The sequence below is a fragment of the Chiloscyllium plagiosum genome, unplaced genomic scaffold, assembly GCF_037043375.1.
Source record: "Chiloscyllium plagiosum isolate Xiang-an unplaced genomic scaffold, Cpla_swu_hap1 HiC_scaffold_4, whole genome shotgun sequence".
NCBI classification, from domain to species: Eukaryota; Metazoa; Chordata; class Chondrichthyes; order Orectolobiformes; family Hemiscylliidae; genus Chiloscyllium; species Chiloscyllium plagiosum.
In genome coordinates this window covers 127255710-127274453 of record NW_028270142.1, presented here as the reverse complement: position 1 = coordinate 127274453, position 18744 = coordinate 127255710, and the positions used below count along the sequence as shown (strand labels likewise).

At 43.7% G+C, this 18744-nt stretch overlaps 1 protein-coding gene across 1 annotated transcript in view; it reads right to left on the bottom strand.

The window, feature by feature from the left end:
• Positions 1-18744, bottom strand: part of trpn1 (transient receptor potential cation channel, subfamily N, member 1) — a 221800-nt gene that overhangs the window by 165759 nt on the left and 37297 nt on the right. The window contains exon 3 of the mRNA XM_087986636.1: positions 13089-13187. Within this exon, the coding sequence (XP_087842762.1) occupies positions 13089-13187 (99 nt within the window). The remainder of the gene's footprint in view (positions 1-13088; positions 13188-18744) is intronic.

The following is an 18744-nucleotide window of genomic DNA, read 5'->3' as shown; positions in this document are numbered from 1 at the left end:
GGAGCAACTATTGAGTGTCATTGATAAGTATGTACCTGTCAGGCAGGGAGGAAAGAGTCGTGTGAGGGAGCCGTGGTTTAATAAGGAATTGGAATCCCTTGTTAAATGGAAGAAGGTGGCTTATGTAAAGATGAGGCGTGAAGGTTCAACTGGGGAGTTGAGAGTTATAAGGTAGCCAGGAAGGATCTGAAGAGAGAACTAAGAGCAGCAAGGAGGGGACATGAAAAGTCCTTAGTTGGTAGGATTAGGGAAAACCCTAAGGCTTTCTATAGGTATGTCAGGAATAAAAGAATGACTAGGGTAGGAATAGGTCCAGTCAAGGATAGTAGTGGGAAGTTGCGTGTGGAGGCTGAAGAGATTGGGGAGACACTGAATGAATACTTTTCGTCAGTATTCACTCAGGAACAGGACATTGTTGCCGATGTGAATATTGAGTCACAATTAATTAGAATGGACGGCTTTGAGGTATGTAGGGAAGAGGTGTTGGAAATTCTGGAAAGGGTGAAAATAGATAAGTCCCCTGGGCCTGATGGCATTTATCCTAGGATTCTCTGGGAAGCAAGGGAGGAGATTGCAGAGCCATTGGCCTTGATTTTTATGTCCTCGTTGTCTACAGGAATAGTGCCAGAAGACTGGAGGATAGCAAATGTGGTTCCCTTGTTCAAGAAGGGGAGTAGGGATAATCCTAGCAACTATAGGCCGGTGAGTCTCACTTCTGTTGTGGGCAAAGTCTTAGAGAGAATTGTAAGGGATAGGATTTATGAACATCTGGATAGGAATAATGTGATCAAGGATAGTCAGCATGGTTTTGTGAAGGGCAGGTCGTGCCTCACAAACCTTATTGAATTCTTTGAGAAGGTGACTAAGGAGGTAGACGAGGGTAAAGCGGTAGATGTGGTGTATATCGATTTTAGTAAGGCATTTGATACGATTCCCCATGGTAGGCTACTGCAAAAAATACGGAGGTATGGCATTGAAGTTGAGTTGGAGGTTTGGATTAGGAATTGGCTGGCTGGAAGAAGACAGAGGGTAGTAGTTGATGGTAAAAGTTCATCTTGGAATGCAGTTACTAGCGGTGTTCCGCAAGGATCTGTTTTGGGACCATTGCTGTTTGTCATTTTTATAAATGACCTGGAGGAGGGGCTAGAAGGTTGGGTGAGCAAGTTTGCGGATGATACGAAAGTCGGTGGAGTTGTTGACAGTGAGGAAGGATGTGTCAGGTTACAGCGGGATATAGATAAGTTGCAGAGCTGGGCAGAAAGGTGGCAAATGGAGTTCAATGTAGCTAAGTGTGAGGTGATTCACTTTGGTAAGAGTAACAAAAAGATGGGGTACTGGGCTAATGGTCGGATACTTGGTATTGTGGATGAGCAGAGGGATCTTGGTGTCCATGTACACAGATCTCTGAAAGTTGCCACCCAGGTAAACAGTGCGGTAATGAAGGCATATGGCGTACTGGCTTTTATTGGTAGAGGAATTGAGTTCCGGAACCCTGAGGTCATGTTGCAGTTGTATAAGACTCTGGTGCGGCCGCATCTAGAGTATTGTGAGCAGTTTTGGTCGCCATACTATAGGAAGGATGTGGAGGCACTGGAATGGGTGCAGAGGAGGTTTACCAGGATGTTGCCTGGTATGGTAGGAAGATCGTATGAGGAAAGGCTGAGGCACTTGGGGCTGTTTTCATTGGAGAAAAGAAGGTTTAGGGGTGACTTGATAGAGGTGTACAAGATGATTAGGGGTTTAGATAGGGTTGACCATGAGAACCTTTTTCCACGTATGGAGTCAGCTATTACAAGGGGGCATAGCTTTAAATTAAGGGGTGGTAGGTATAGGACAGATGTTAGGGGTAGATTCTTTACTCAGCGAGTCGTGAGTTCATGGAATGCCCTGCCAGTAGCAGTGGTGGACTTTCCCTCTTTATGGGCATTTAAACGGGCATTGGATAGGCATATGGAGGATAGTGGGCTAGTGTAGGTTAGATGGGCTTGGATCGGTGTAACATCGAGGGCCAAAGGGCCTGTACTGCGCTATATTTTTCTATGTTCAATGTTCTATGTTCTAAAGTGCCCAAAGTGTTAGGTGCAAATAGTTAGAGGAGGATGGATCTGGGTGGGTTGCTCTTCGGAGGGATGTGTGGACTTGTTGGGCCGAAGGGCCTGTTTCCACACTGTAGGGAATCAAATCTAATCTCTGGCTAAAGAAGTTTCTCCTTATCTCCATTCTTAAAGGCCTTCCTTTTACTCTAAGGCTGTGCCCTGAGGTCATCATCTTTCCTACAAGGGAATCACCTTCCCAACATTCACTCTGTCCAGGCCATTCAATATTCTGTAAGTTTCAATTAAATTTCCCCCATATCCTTCTAAACTCCATTGAGTAGACACCCAGAGTCCTCACATGTTAAGCTTTTCTTACCTGGGATCATTCCTCCTGAATCTTCTCTGAACACGCTCCATGGCAAGCACATTCTTTCTGAGATATTAGGCCAAATTCTGCACACAATACTGCAAATATGACCTAACCAAAGCCTTACAGAGTCTCAGAACTACATCCCTGCTTTTATATTCAAGTCCTCTCAAAATAAATGCCAACATTGCATTTGCTTTCCTAACTACTCACTCAACCTGCAAGTTTACCTTGAAAGAATCCTGGACGAGAACTCCCAAATTTCAGACTTCTGAATTTTCTCCCCATTCAGAAAATAGTCCATGCCTCTATTCTTCCTACCAAAGTTCATGACCTCATTGTACTCCATCTGCCACTTTTTTGCCCACTCTCCCAGCCTTTCCAATCCTTCCGTCTCCTCAGTGGAGGTGGCTGTAATGGCAGTTAATGATCCCCTGGGGGTGGGGGCTATTGCTGTTGTAAGAGGAAAGAGAGGGGGTGAGGGCTAAAATGCAGGAGATGGGTCTGACCCAGCTGACAGCCCTGTCAACCACAGCCCTGGGAATCCTCGGTTGAGGAAGAAGGTGGACATTTTGGTGGCTCCCTTGTCAAAATTGGCATCATCAGAACAGATGTGACAGAGGCAAAGGAACTAGGAGAATGAAATAAAGTCTTTACAAGAGGCAGAGTGTGAGGATGTTAGTCAAAGTAGCTGTGGGAGGTCGTGGGTTTGTACTGGCAATTGGTGGACAGCCGATCCCCAGAAATGAAAACAGAGATGTCATGGGAGGGAAGGGAGGAGTCAGAGATGGATCAGGTGAAGGTGAAAGCGGGGTCGAAATTGGAAGTGAAATTGATAAACCTTTCCAATTCTGGACGAGAGCAGAAGCAGCACTGATGACGTGATTGAAATATCAGAGAATGAGTTGTGGGGAGGGACTGGAGTTGGACTGGAACAAGGAATATTCTATGTACCCCACAAAGTGACAGGCATAACTGGGGCCCATGTGAGTATGCACGGCCACCCTTCTGACCTGAAGAACGCGAGAGGAGGTTCAAAGTGAGGATGGGGTCAGCCAAGCGGAGGAAGCTGGTGGTGGATGGAGCCTGTACAGGCCTTTGTTCCAGGAAGAAGTGGAGAGCCCTGAGATCCTGATTGGGGAATGGACATGTAAAAGGGTTTACACATCCATGGCAGCTGGAGCCCACAAACTGGAAATTCTGAAACTGAAAGTGTCAGAGGGATCGTGGATGTAAATGGGAAGGGACTGGACAAGGGGAGAAAAACCTGAGGTGAGTTAGGAAGAACTGAGTTCTGTGGGGCAGGAGTAGGCAGAAACAATGGATCTGCCCAGGAAGTCTTGTTGTGGCTTTTGGGAAGGAGGTGGAAGTGAGCTGTTACAGGTTGGGAGAGTGTGAGCTTGGTGTCAGTTAGGGGAGATCGTTAGATGAATTAAATTTAGTGACCATTTTGAAGGAGGAGTGGGCCAGACTGACCCTGAGGGAAAATGGTCCTTGTAGAAGGATTCCTCCTCCTATCTCTCCCTGGAATGTGACCCTACCATCAGGCCATTGTGTCCACAGTGTGCACTAAACTCATTCTTTCTGCCTGTTTCTGTTCCACTCATCTCTCCCTACCTTGACTCGATTCTGTTCTCCCCTTGACCAGTCCCTTCCTACTTACATCCGCAATTCCTCTGACACTTTACTTCAGTTTCAGTTCACAGGCTCCATCACCACTCTCCTCCATCTGGCTGAGCTCACCTTTATCCTGAATAATTTCTCTTTTAACCTTCTTCAGTCCAAAGGAGTGACCATGGATACCCACATAGGTCTCAATAATGCCTGTCTCTTTGTGGGTCCTGGGAGATCAGAGAAGGTACCCTTCTACAAGGACCATTCCCTCTGGGACAGTCTAGTCCACTCCTCCTTCAAAATGGTCACTAAATTTAATTCATCTGACGATCTCCCCGCAATGACTCCAAGCTCACACTCTCCCAACCTGTACAGCTCACTTCCACCTCCTTCCCTAAATTCACAACAGGACTCCCTACGCAGATCCATTGTTTCTGCCTACTCCTGTCCCACAGAACTCAGTTCTTCCTACCTCAACTCAGGTTTTTCTCCCCTTGTTGACAGGACCCTCATCCAGGTCTGATCTGTCTCCCGCAATTTGGTCCTCACTTTCTCTCTTCCCTCCCACTAGATAGGTATGTTCCCCCTTGTCCTCACCTATCATCCCACCCACACCCACATCCTGAGGATTATTAGCTGCCATTTCTGCCACCACCAGACACATATTCTCCTCCCCTCCCTTGTCCACAAGGACCGTTCCCTCCAGAACACCCTAGACCATTCTTCCTTCACTCCCAACAACTCACAGGACCCCATGGCATCTTTCCCTGTAACTGCAAAAGGTGTAACACCTGCTAGTTTACTTTTTCCCTCCTCAGTATCCAAGGGCCCAAATGTACCTTCCAGGCGAAGCAGTGCTTTACCTGCACTTCATTCAATCTAGTCTACTACATTCACGGCTCACAATGTGGTCTTTTATATATTGGAGAAATAAAGTCCAGATCGCGCGACAGCTTTGCAGAACACGTGTTCCATGGCCAACATCTCTGACTCAGGCTTGCTGCAGTACTCCAGTGAAGCTCAGCACAAGCTGGAAGAACAACACCTCATTTTCCACTTGGGGACCCTGCAGCTTTCTGGATGTAATATTGAGTTCAACACCTCTAGGGCTTGAGCATCTTTGCCCCAGCCCCACATACCAGGCTGTTTCAGATAAAGGCTAATATATTCCAACAAAGCTGAAAGGACATGGAGATAACCTATGTCCTCCATCTGTTGTGATAATGATAGGTTATAGGAAGCATTAATAATGCTTTAATGAGAGCACATGGGGTTATGCCATCTAGCAACTATTGAAATTATTAGAATAGGTATGAACCACTAACTTCATCAACAAGAACATTATCATCAAGCTAGTGGACACACACTTCACCAAAAACAAAACCTACAGACAAACCAACGGAACACCGATGGGGTCTCCGATATCAGGGCTCTTAGCAGAGGCAGTAATGCAGAGACTTGAATAAACAGCTCTGCCAATCATCCAACCCAAACTCTGTGTCCGCTACATGGATGACATCTTTGTCATCACTAAACGAAACAAATTAGGGGAAACCTTCAAGACCCTCAATAATACCCTTACTGGCATAAAATTCACTAAAGAGGAGCAAAACAACAACAAACTGCCATTCCTAGATGTTGCAGTAGAGCGAACAGCCAATGGGGAACTTCAAACCAGCGACTTCAGGAAAACAACACATACAGACCAAATATTGAACTACAGAAGCAATCATCCCAACATTCACAAACGGAGCTGCATCAGAACATTACTTCAATGAGCCAACACATACTGCAGCACAAGGAACTACGCAGAGCAGAGGAAAATCACCTATACCGTGTATTCAAAAAGAATGGGTACCCAGTGAACACAGTCCGCCGATTTCTCAGCAATAAACCCAAACAAGCAGACAAAACACGTCCAGAAACCTTAGACACTCTCCCCTATGTCAAAGACATCTCGGAAATGACTATCAGACTACTCAGATCCCTTGGTATCATGGTAACCCACAAACCCAACACACTAAAACAGCAACGAATGAACTTGAAAGACCCTATACAGACAAGCAAAACTAATGCCATTTACAAAATACCATGCAAGGACTGTAACAAACACTACCTTGGACAAACTGGCAGAAAACTAGCCACCAGGATACATGAACACCAACTAGCCACAAAAAGACATGACCCCCCTCTCACTAGTATCCTCACATACGGATGAGGAAGGACACCACTTTGACTGGGACAACACATCCATCCTTGGACAAGCCAAACAAAGACACGCACAAGAATTCCTAGAAGCATGGCATTCCAACTGGAACTCTATCAACAAACACATTGACTTGGACCCCATCTACAACCCCCTGAAAAAAAAGAACAGGAAATGACTTCACCACAGGAAATGACATCACCAACCCAAACATATAAATAGAAAGCAGGAATTTTCAGTAGTGCTTTGCCTGAGGCCCACTGAAGATGTTACCTAGTAGGGTGACAATATGTCTGGATATGAACCTTCAAGCTCAGCGAGCAAACCTACATCCAAAAGGATTGATGTAAGTTGTGTGTGAAATATATATGGATGCATATAATTTATTTCAGAGCTTGGATTTTGAAATAATGGCATGTGGGCATTAACCTTTAAGTCGAGATAGTTTAATATTAAAACTTGTCAGTATATTGGGAGCCGTGGTGTTTTTGAAACCTGTACAAGATACAGACTTCTTGGAGTGATAATGGAATTAATTTGCATTTGGAGTGCAGTGTGTGAAGACAGAGTAAACAATGAGATACATTAGCTTGCTTTCAGTTTAACAGGATCACAAATGATCTTTTTGCCTCCAGAAAAGTAAAAAGCCAGACCTTGGGAAAGTTTTATCATCAGTTCTCAGAAGTCCTGCCTAAAATTGGTTTGGAAACAATTTCTCCCTATGGACTTTTGTTGAATTTAAATCTCACAAAATACAATGGTGGGATTAAAATTCATGTGCCTGAATATTAGTGTTTAGGATTCTGGATTACTAGTCCTTGTGAATTTACCCCACTCACCACCTTCTGCTGTTGTGTGTGTATATAGGAACAACAAAGGATTCCTTAAACCCTCCTGAATGTCTGATTAATGATTTTCTAAAGGTCTTAATGCTACTTTGACATCTGGATAGCACATCTGTCTAACTCCTGCTGGAGAGTAAGTCAAAGTCCTGATCATTTTCAGTTCCCGCAGGAGGAAGCTACAGGATTTCCAAGTTTGACATTATTTTTTAAAACTGCTGTTTATCCCTCCTATGACTTTCTTTACCTGAAAACTCATTACCGAGTCTTTAGAAACAGAAATGTTGTAAACAGCTAGAAAATCCGAAGCAGCTCAAATGCATAATCACTTCCCTGCATTCAGCGTACTGTGTTCCCAATGCTGTGTTCTACATGCGGCAATAAGAAATATTGAGTCACCACTGACTTGAATTGACTGAGCTGTTTCCCTGCTGCAAATTTCCCCAATCCAAAGATGTGCAGGTCAGGTGAATTGGCCATGCTAAATTGTCCATAGTTGTTAGGTGCATTAGTCAGAGGGAGGTGGGTTACTCTTCAGAGGGTCGGTGTGGACTTGTTGGGCTGAAGGGCTTGTTTCCACACTGTAAGGAATCTAATCATCAATGCTACCTCTTGGCTTGTGCTCTTTTCCTCAGTCGAAAACCCTGCTGGACAAGCAGAGAGATGCCTGGATTGAAATAAAACAAAGAACTACAGATACAGAAGATTTGAAACAAAAACAAACTGCTGGAAAAACTCAGCAGGTGTGGAGAGAAACCAGAGTTAACATCTCCAGAATTTAAAAGGTTAGGGGATGATCTGATCAAAGTTTTCAAGATATTAAAACTGGAAAAGACAGAGTAGACAAAGCCACGCTGTGAAAACTAAGTCACTGTTGCCTGTTTTGGCCAAGGGCATAGGTTTAAGGTGAGAGGGGAAAGATTTAAAAAGGACCTGACAGGTAACATTTTCACGCAGAGGGTGGTGTGTGTGTGTGTGTGTGTGGTGCCGGGGAAGAAATGGCGGAGCCGGTACAGTACAATTACAATACTTAAAAGGCATCTGGATGACTATATGAATAGGTAGGATTTAGAGGGATATGGGCCAAGTGTGATGAGGTCAGATACCTGGTTGGTGCTGTATAACTCTAGGTGATTAGATTAGATGCCCTACAGTATGGAAACAGGCCCAACAAGTCCACACCAACCCTCCAAAGAGTAATCCACCCAGACCCATTCCCCTACCCTGTATTTACACCTGACACTATGGGCAATTTAGCATGGCCAATTCACCTGACCTGCACATCTTTGGACTATGGGAGGAAACCGGAGCACCCAGGGGATACCCACGCAGAAAAGGGGGGAATGTGCAAACTCCACACAGACAGTCACCCGAGGCGGGAATTGAACCCAGGTCCCTGGTGCTGTGAGGCAGCAGTGCTGACCACTGAGCCACAGATTCCAGACACTAAAGAAATCTTACAGTCACAGGGTCAGATTATTGAACATATGAAATAGAAGCAGTAGGCCATTTAGCCACCCCCAAGTCTGCTCCAGGAATTTCTGGAGATGCCTGCATTGTTTGATGTCACCCACAGGGCATTGCATTTTGGTAATTGCCACTCAGAATCATTCGGCTTCGGATTTCAAGGGCACAACATCTTTTTAATCAAATAGAAACAACTCCTCACCCATAGGTCATCCTTCCAAAAATGGTGCTTGTAACAAATAGTTAGAGACCACTTTGATAGCTGTCCATTGTTAAATTAAAGGACCTAAGCTGGAGTTTGTTTCATTGCAGCAGGTTATTCAGAAATTCAGAAATATTGACTCAGCAAATTAACCTGACTCATTTCCATTCTATTCCCTAATTCCTCACTGAGTGAAAAGGTTTTTCCTCACCGTTGTTTCTTTTTGCAGATCGCTTCAAACTATGTCTACTTGTCCTGATTCCTTTTAAGCGAACGATCAGAGGACAACATTTGGGGATCATTCCAGAAACTAACGTCGCTGGAAGGCATTGCAAATCTGGGTCAGCCTGTGTGCCGGTCCCCAGCTCTGATCCCTTTCTGCTTACAGTTACAGACCAAGCAGGAGCTGCCTTCCACACAGGCATCAGTTGAAGTGTTCAGCAAATGCGCTGAAAGAGAAGAGGATCCATTTGCAAATGATGGATATTGTATCAAATAAACTTGATCAACACCATTCCTGTAACCTCAAGCTCTGGGGTACTCCATGGGGCGCTCTATTTTCAGGTAATTGGAGGAGCACGTAGTCCATTTTACTGCAGTCAGTCTTCTCCCCATCCTCTATCCAGTGGAGTCCCTGTGTGGACATTGTGAGCTGCTTCACCATCAGAATTTGGATATCTCTGACATCTCATCACAAAATGCCAAAATGGAGTTTGTGATGTGACAATTACAGCTTGCGTTTGACTATGGTTTCTTTATGACCTCACACAGCACCTTGAGTGAATTTTTAACTATACAGAGTCACGTTGCCCCATGAATCCCTATTTGATAGTTCTATGAGCACTGCTCTCGAAGGACACCCGGAAACATTGTTCATGTTATGTAGGACTGAAAAAGAAAATAGCAGTAGGCCATTCAGCCCCTCAGGCCTGTCCTACCATTCAATGAGATCGGGGCTGATCTTTGCCTAACTCCATATATCTGCTTTTGGCCAATATTGCTCAATAAAATTATTTATCTCAGATTTAAAACTAACAATTGAACTTGCATCAACTGCTGTTTAGTGGAAGAGAAACCTCTACCATGTATATAAATGCTTCCTGACATCTCTCCTGAACAGTCTGGCCCTAATTCTCAGACTATGCCCTCTAGTTTCAAAAGCCCCTTACCCTTCTAAGTTCTAGAGAAAACTGGCCTAATTTCTATAATCTCACCTCATGACGTAACTCCTGGAGTTCACGTATCATTCTTATAAACCGACCTTGTCCTTTTTCTAAGGCCAATACATCCTTCCTAAGGTGTGGTACCCAAATTTGGACACAGTACTCCAAGTGCGATCTTCTTCCTCCTCTGGTCTTCAATCTCTCACTCTCTTCGTTGCAACCTCTCCATTTGGATGATTCCACAAACAGTTTCCTATTTTTCTTCCACGCTGGTGGGAAAAGATTGGACACGCCATCTTCCACTCAAACACACTCAGCTGATGGACTGGTTGCCTTGCGGGATATTACGTATCTAACTCTGTATATTTGGGGCAGAGGTTCAGGTTCCAGTGAAGCGTAGACGTGTGCACATTTGGTGTGATTCCCTCCATGGCCGCATAGCTTGCCATTAATCACAGTCAAAGTCTGACAATGAAGAGTGATCACTTTGGATGAGGAGGTGTGTATCAGCCAACATCTACAGAATTATACACAGCATGAAGCAGGGGATAAAAAACAGGAGGAAAGGTTTGTTTGAAGATCTGAAAAATCTTAGCACGGGACCAACTGCTAAATGAACAATAAGAAAGGCATGCTAAATGCTGCATGGAGACGTGTACACCCATGTGTTTCAGAAACAAAAATAGAAATCACTGGAAACCTCAATAGGTTTGGTCTGTTTTTCAAGCAGCTCAGTGTGTATCGCTCTGATCCCGCTGTCCTGCAGCAGTGGCTGGATGAATACTGGCCATGACACTGGGACTGAGCATCTCGTGGAACACACAGACACATTCAATGTTAATCAGCAGCAAAACATTGTATATCAGAAAGAAATATTTACTAGCCGAACAAAGATTTACAAACATTTCTGTGGGCCTCTGATTATAACGGGAGGTATTTTAGCACAAGTTAATTAGGCAAAGACTGAATTAGAATGCGATGGAAGTGCAACAGGCAATAAAAGTTCCTTGCAAGCAGTTAGGAAAGTTGAGGACTAACAAGTTTCTGCCTGGTTTATAAGGTCAAAAACACGATGCAACGGTTGTGCACATTGTACATATTCCTTACCTTGTAGTGAAAAATAAAATTTCTAGGGTCAGGTTTTCTTTATAAACTGAACTTTTCAAATGCAGCTTACTGCCAAGTATTATGTCTGGTTGATAGATATAGAAAGGTGAAGCCACCAATGTCCTGCTCTCACATTGAAGGGGGTGGGGTGTAAGCGAGGCGGGGGTGGGAAGAGAGTAGGAGGGTGAAGAGAGTGGGGGGGGGGGGTGAAGAGAGGAGGGTAGGAAGACAGGGTGGAGCGAAGACAGGGGGCGGGGTAGAGAGGGCAGGGGAAGAGAGAGGGTCGGGGCAAAGAGAGGGGGTTGGGCGAAGAGAGAAGGTGGGCTGGAGAGAGAGAGGGTAGGGGAAGAAAGAGAGGGCGGGGAAGAAAGAGGGTTGGGGGGAAGAGAGAGGGTGGGTGCAAGTGAGAGGGTGGGGGAAGAGAGGGGATGGGTGTAAGTGAGAGGGTGGGGGTGAGAGAGAGAGAGATGGTGGCCGAAGAGATTGGGTGAGCAGAGAGAGAGAGGGGGAGAGGAGGGCAAGTGGCGGGGGGGAGAGAGAGAGAGAGAGAGAGAGATGGGAGTGAGGGGGGAGAGCAGGGGTTGAGAGTGAGGGGAGGGAGGGGAGAGAGAGAGGGGAGAGGGGAGAGGGTTGGACAGAGATGAGGGGAGAAAAATGGGAGAGGGGAGGGGAGCAGAGGGGGAGTGGAGAGAGGGGTGGAAAGGGTGAGAGGAGAAGGGGAGGCGATATGACTGGTGGTGAGTCATCACACCTCAGGCAAGGGGAGGACAGTCCTTCATGGCCCCAAAATTGGTGTGGCTTTCTAACACAAACCAGCCATCCAGCCAACTGAACTAACTGACAAGCTGATAAATTCAGCTCTTAGAACTAACTTTTTGTGCGAGCAACTTCAAACATTACCCTGAGCTCCCAGTGAACGCTGCTATAGAGGTCCATATAGCTGTGAAGTCTGTACGTTGACTCAGCTTCGCAGCATTGTGACTAGCTCTGGGCACTGCTCTTCGGAAGGGCATAAAAAGGTATGAGATAAATATGGTGCCGAGATGGTCACGAGAAAGTTTTCAGGGGTGAGGAACTTCAGTTATGACGGTAGACCGGAGAATTTGGGACAGTTTTTCTTGAAAAAGAGAAGCTTGAGTGGTTTTGTTGAGGTGTTACATAAGACTGAAGCAGCAGGAGGCCACTCAGCCCATCAAGTCTGCTCCACCATTCAATGAGGTCATGACTGATCTGATCATCATCAACTCCACTTTCCTATCTTTTCCTCATTAGCCTTGATTGACTTTCTGACTAAAAATCTATCAATTCAAAGTCATTTGACCTCTGGACAGGTAAATAGGAAGAAAATGTTCCCTTTGGTGGAAGCATTGAGGACAGGAGGGCATAGATAATTAACAAAAGATGCAATGGTGACATAAGAAAATACCATTTCATGGTTATGACCTACCCAAGGGCAAAAAAGGAATGGGCAATAAATGCTGATCCAAACAGCAACGTCCATACTCCATGAATGAATAAAAAGGAACTGATCAAGATGGCATTGTCAGAAAGTGTGGTAAAAACAAGTTCAATCGAAGCACTCAAGAAAGAAGTGGATTATTATCTGAAAAGGAAGAATGTACAGGGGTTCAGCAAAGAGGCCGCCAATTGACATTAGATCATAGAGTCAGTACAGGTATAAACAGCCTCTTTCTGTGCTGCAACCATTTTAAGATCCCACAGATTTCTTATACTCCCTGGTATTTTTCCACACATCTGTATAAAGATTTTACCAAGTGTTAAAGTCGTCATCACTGTCCACTTGGACTGGTTTGGCCTTAATTTTACCCGAGCATTCTATTATCAAAAAGTGAAGGAACGTTTTATTCATCACAACATGTGCCTTTCATCAGTATTTCAACTTGTGGCTTTCCCCAAAAAAAAAACAAACGGGATAACTCAGCAGTGATTTTAATCGGAGTGAACTCTCTGCCAGCTGACAGTTCACTTTGTCTCACATTGGTATACCTAATGTGTTCTACAGTGGCTTCAGCTCTTAGGTGAACGAGCAATAAACACGATGTGTAAAGTAACTGTATCCATACCCCTCCTGTTAGGTTCGGGTCCAACCTCTTTGTCAACAGCAGGCGAACAATTTCATCCTTCGAATGTGCTGCAGCGATGTGTAGTGCAGTCCTTCCATCCTGAAACATGGGAAAACAAACATGTTACAAACAGGGCCTTGGAAACCATAGAAATGGAGTAACATGTAAGCCAGACAGAGCAAGGACAGCAGATTTCCTTCCTGAAAGGACATTAGCAAACTTGATGTAATTTCATGATCAGGTAATTCTAGATCTATTAATTAGTTTTGCTCAAAAAAGATACATTTTGTCAAAGCTTGCACTCATCAGGACAATTATAAAGCCGTAGAGTCATAGAGATATATAGCATGGAAACAGACCATTTGGTCCAACCATTTGCCAGTATTTAGCCCATAAACCTTCCTATTCAAAAACCCATCCAGGTGCCTCCACCACTTCCTCTAGCAGCTCATTCCATACGGTCACCATCCTCTGTATGAAAAAGTTGTCCCTTAGATCGTTTTTAGATCTATCCTATGCAAACCTACTGAGTTTATCCAGCACTTTTTGTTTATATTTCAGAACTCTAGCATCCACCGTACTTTGCTTTTATTCAATAGAAAGCAACATTGATATTATATGAAAGAAAAATGCTTTTTTGTTTGGCATGTGTACTCTGACAGGTAGAGGCACTGCCTTGCAGAATGCACTAGTTAATGATGACTGACAGTTAATGTTTGAGCTTGTTTAAATTTTATACAAGGTAGTTTATCTGATTAGTCAAGAAATACCCCGATAAATGAATAGGAGAATGGTTGTCACCTATTTTGTTACATTGAAACAGACATAGATTGTACACATGTTCTTCATGTCTACAAAGAACAGGGCCCTGTCTATTAATCTGTATAGTTTCCAGGACACAGAAATTTATCATACTGTTAACCCAACTGATAATTCTATCTCAGTTATCAGAGCAATTCTTCACACACTAAGGGTTGCCTGGTTTAAAATTTAAACAAAACTTGGCTGTTAACTGTCAGTTATCATTAACCTGTCCACCCTCCATCAAAACTCCTGTAAGTGACCAAAGTCCACTCAGCAACCAATCAGACTCCCTCTCATACTTTATATATGTTGTTTTCCCTTTCCTTTGGCAATCTTGTTACTTGTTCTGATAAGTGCAAGTTGAGAAGTTTCAACAAAATGCATCTTTTTTTCAGAAATACTCACGTATTATACTAACAAAAGATGACTTATTCATAAGTTAAATTTAAATTCAAACAGCTACAGTGGTGGTATTTGAACTTGCAATTGGCACGACATTATACTGGACCTCAAGGTTACTAATCGCATTACATCACTACCATACTACTGTGCACTAAAGATACCCTTATCACTTCTTCAGCACACTCTGTCTCCCCTGTATTAGTGTGTTCATCCATCAGCAAAAGCTTCCCCATCCCTATCTGATTGGGCTTGCTGCATTACTCAGATGGAAGGCTGCCAGTGATGATTTCTGCACAATTGTCATAAAAGGAAATGAATCATAGAATCCATTCCAGTGTGGAAAGAAGCCATTTGGTCCATTGAGTCTGCACCGATCCTCCAAAGAGCAGCCCACTCAGACCCAGCTCTTCATACTATCCGCCTGTAACCCTGCATTTTGAAAGGGAGAGGGGACAAGTGACAATATTTCAGTTGAATAAAAGGAACTATGGAGCTATGAGGAAGGAGCTGGCCAAAGTTCAATGGCGCAATACCCTAGCTGGGATGGCAGTGGAGCAACAATGGCAGGTATTTCTGGGTATAATGCAGAAGATGCACGTTCAGTTCATTCCAAAAAGGAAGAAAGATCCTAAGAGGAGGCAGGGGTGGCCGTGGCTGACGAGGGAAGTTCAGAAACATATAAAGTCAAAAGAGAAAAAGTATAACATAGCAAAGATGAGTGGGAAAACGGAGGACTGGGAAGCTTTTAAAGAACAACAAAGGATAACTAAGAAGGAAATACGCAGAGAAAAAATGAGGTACAAAGGTAAACTGGTCAAAAATATAAAGGAGGATAATAAAAGCTTTTTTAGGTATGTGAAAGGAAAAAAAAAGGTTAAGACTAAAATTGGGCCCTTGAAGACAGAAATGGGTGAATATATTATGGGGAACAAAGAAATGGCAGAAGAGTTGAATTGGTACTTCAGATCTGTGTTCACTGGGGAAGACACAAGCAATCTCCCAGAGGTAATAGTGGCTGAAGGACCTGAACTGAAGGGAATTTATATTTGCCAGGAATTGGTGTTGGAGAGACTGTTAAGTCTGAAGGCTGATAGTCCCTGGGACCTGATGGTCTACATCCCAGGGTACTGAAGGAGGTGGCTCTAGAAATCATGGATGCATTGGTGATCATTTTCCAATGTTCTATAGATTCAGGATCAGTTCCTGGGGATTGGTGGGTAGCTAATGTTGTCCCACTTTTTAAGAAAAGAGAGAGAGAGAGAAAGCAGGGAATTATAGACCAGTTAGTGTTGGGAAAGATGCTGGAGTCAATTATAAATGATGAAATTTCAACACATCTGGATAGCAGTAACAGGATAGGTCAGAGTCAGCATGGATTTATGAAGGGGAAATCATGCTTGACTAATCTTCTGGAATGTTTTGAGGATGTAACTCTGAAGATGGACAAGGGAGATCCAGTGGATGTAGTGTACCTGGACTTTCAGAAAGCCTTTGATAAAGTCCCACATAGGAGGTTAGTGAGCAAAATTAGGGTGCATGGTATTGGGGGCATAGTACTAACTTGGATTGAAAATTGGTTGGCTGACAGGAAACAAAGCGTAGTGATAAACGGCTCCCTTTCTGAATGGCAGGCGGTGACCAGTGGGGTACCGCAGGGATCAGTGCTGGGACTGCAGCTTTTTACAATATACATTAATGATATAGATGATGATATTAAAAATAATATTAGCAAATTTGCTGATGATACAAAGCTGGATGGCAGGGTGAAATGTGAGGAGGATGTTAGGAGATTACAGGGTGACCTGGACAAGTTAGGTGAGTGGACAGATGCATGGCAGATGCAGTTTAATGTGGATAAATGTATGGTTATCCACTTTGGTGGCAAGATCAGGAAGGCAGATTACTACCTAAATGGAGTCAAGGGGTAGTACAATGAGATCTAGGTGTTCTTGTATATCAGTCAATGAGGGTAAGCATGCAGGTACAGCAGGCAGTGAAGAAGGCTAATAGCATGCTGGCCTTCATAACAAGAGGAATTGAGTATAGAAGCAAAGAGATTCATCTGCAGCTGTACAGGGCCCTGGTGAGACCGCACCTGGAATACTGTGTGCAGTTTTGGTCTCCAAATTTGAGGAAAGACATTCTGGCTACTGAGGGAGTGCAGCATAGGTTCACGAGGTCAATTTCCGGAATGGCGGGACTATCTTACCATGAAAGATTGGAGCGACTGGGCTTGTATACCCTTGAGTTTAGACGGCTGAGAAGGGATCTGATTGAGATGTATAAGATTATTAAAGGATTGGACACTCTGGAGGCAGGAAGCATGTTTCCGCTGATGGGTGAGTCCCGAACCAGAGGACACAGTTTAAAAATAAGGGGTAGGCCACTTAGAACAGAGTTGAGGAGAAACTTCTTCACCCAGAGAGTGGTGGCTGTGTGTAATGTTCTGCCCCAGAAGGCTGTGGAGGCCAAGACTCTGGATACTTTCAGGAAAGAGTTGGATAGAGCTCTTAAGGATAGTGGAATCAAGGGTTATGTGGATAAGGCAGGAACAGGATACTGATTGAGGATGATCAGCCATGATCATAATGAATGGTGGTGCTGGCTCGAAGGGCAGAATGGCATACTCCTGCACCTATTGTTTATTTACCATGGCTAATCCACCTAATCTGCACATATCTGGACTGTGGGAAGAAACCACAGCACCCAGAGGAAGCCTGCACAAACACAGGGAGAATGTGCCAACCCCACTCAGACAGCCACCCAAGGCTGGAATTGAACCCAGGTCCCTGGCACCATCAGGCATCAGTGCTAACGAATGTGCCACTCTGTACAGACTATGAAAGAGGATGATTTAAATACAAAAGGAATTGTGAGGAAGTAAAGCAGCTGCCCACTTTCTAAAGTGAAAGCACCAGTGTGGTGTTTGTCTTGCCACAATTGATATTGCACTCCCTGTTCTACCTGAAATTGCTGACAGACCATCAAGCAGAAAACTGCAGTGACTTTGCATGAGGCACCTGGGGGACCATTTTACATTGTACAGAACATACAGATCGAGTTAATGACCCAACTTTGGATTGAATTCTTTTTGAATACATTCAAACAAAGACATTAGGACCTAAACTGCCACTAAACTCGTGTTAGTAAAAGCACTGGGGAGAAATTCACTGTGTGCTCAGGCACTCCATTAAAATAAATATTTTCCTCAGTGTTCACACCTGTCTTACCACCAGAGCTGAATGAATGTATAGATTATTAGCCAGTAACTGCCACTGGTATGGCACCCTTTGCATAACCATAGGTTCAGTAGGATCACCCTTTATGCCACTTTCCCATCCAAATTTCTGCTAATGGAGGAATAACTCCATTTGAGGAAATTCGTGCCTGTTAATTTCAGAGAGAAGCCCTAAATGCTTTCCAAGAAAATATTGAAATGAAAAAGCAAAAGATTGAAAAGTATATTCCAAAGTAATGATTAGATGATGGCAGGTTTGACTTTCCAAAATCTTAATATTGTCAATAGGAAGGCTGAGCTTTCGAATGTCTGTTTGCCACATTATTATATGCTTGTTTCATGCTTTATTAACTAATTTAGCTGTTTATTTAATTGAGCTAATGCCTACATTAAAATAGTCAGGAAAGTTCTGAAAATTTTAACTATTCATATGCAAATACTCTTAAAATATTCTTTATCTGTTATCATCAGGCTAATTTTCCAACAAAATCAAATGGGAAACAAACGTAATAAGAATTTCTCTGATCACATCACTGGATCAGTGCCAGAAGTCACCAAGGAAACCATCCTGACCAGAGAATAATTATTTCACTTACAAAGTCACCGCTAAAGATCACATGAACAAGGTAAATAATTAGCAGCTAAAAACATGATGAAAACAAAAGCAAAATCCGTACACCACCCTGACTCTGAAAGATATCGCTGTTCCTTCACTGTCACTGGGTTAAAATCCTGGAACTCCCTCTTTAATGGCATTGCTTGTGTAACTACAGCACACATACCGCAACAGTTTAAGAAGGCAGCTTACCACCACTTTCTCAATGGCAAATAGCAATGAGCAACAAAATGATGGCCCAGCCAGCAATGCTCAGGTCCCAAGAAGAAACCAAAACTGCAAATACTGGAAATCTGAAACAAAATATTGGACAGAATACTGTCAATGGGCAATAAATGCTGGCCCAGCCAGTGATGCCCACAATACTGTGTAGAATATAAAAAGAACAGAAGCTAAAAATGCTGGATGTACTCAGCAAGTCAGGCAGCCTTTGGGGAATGGGAAACAGAATAAACGTGCCAATTTTTCACATTCTGCCTGACCAACTGAGTATTTCTAGCACTTTCTGTTCTTGTTACTAATATAATGGATCTGGGACAAGTTCTTCACTAAACAGTATCTTCAATCCTCTTGCCACTCATGTAACAGCAAATAAT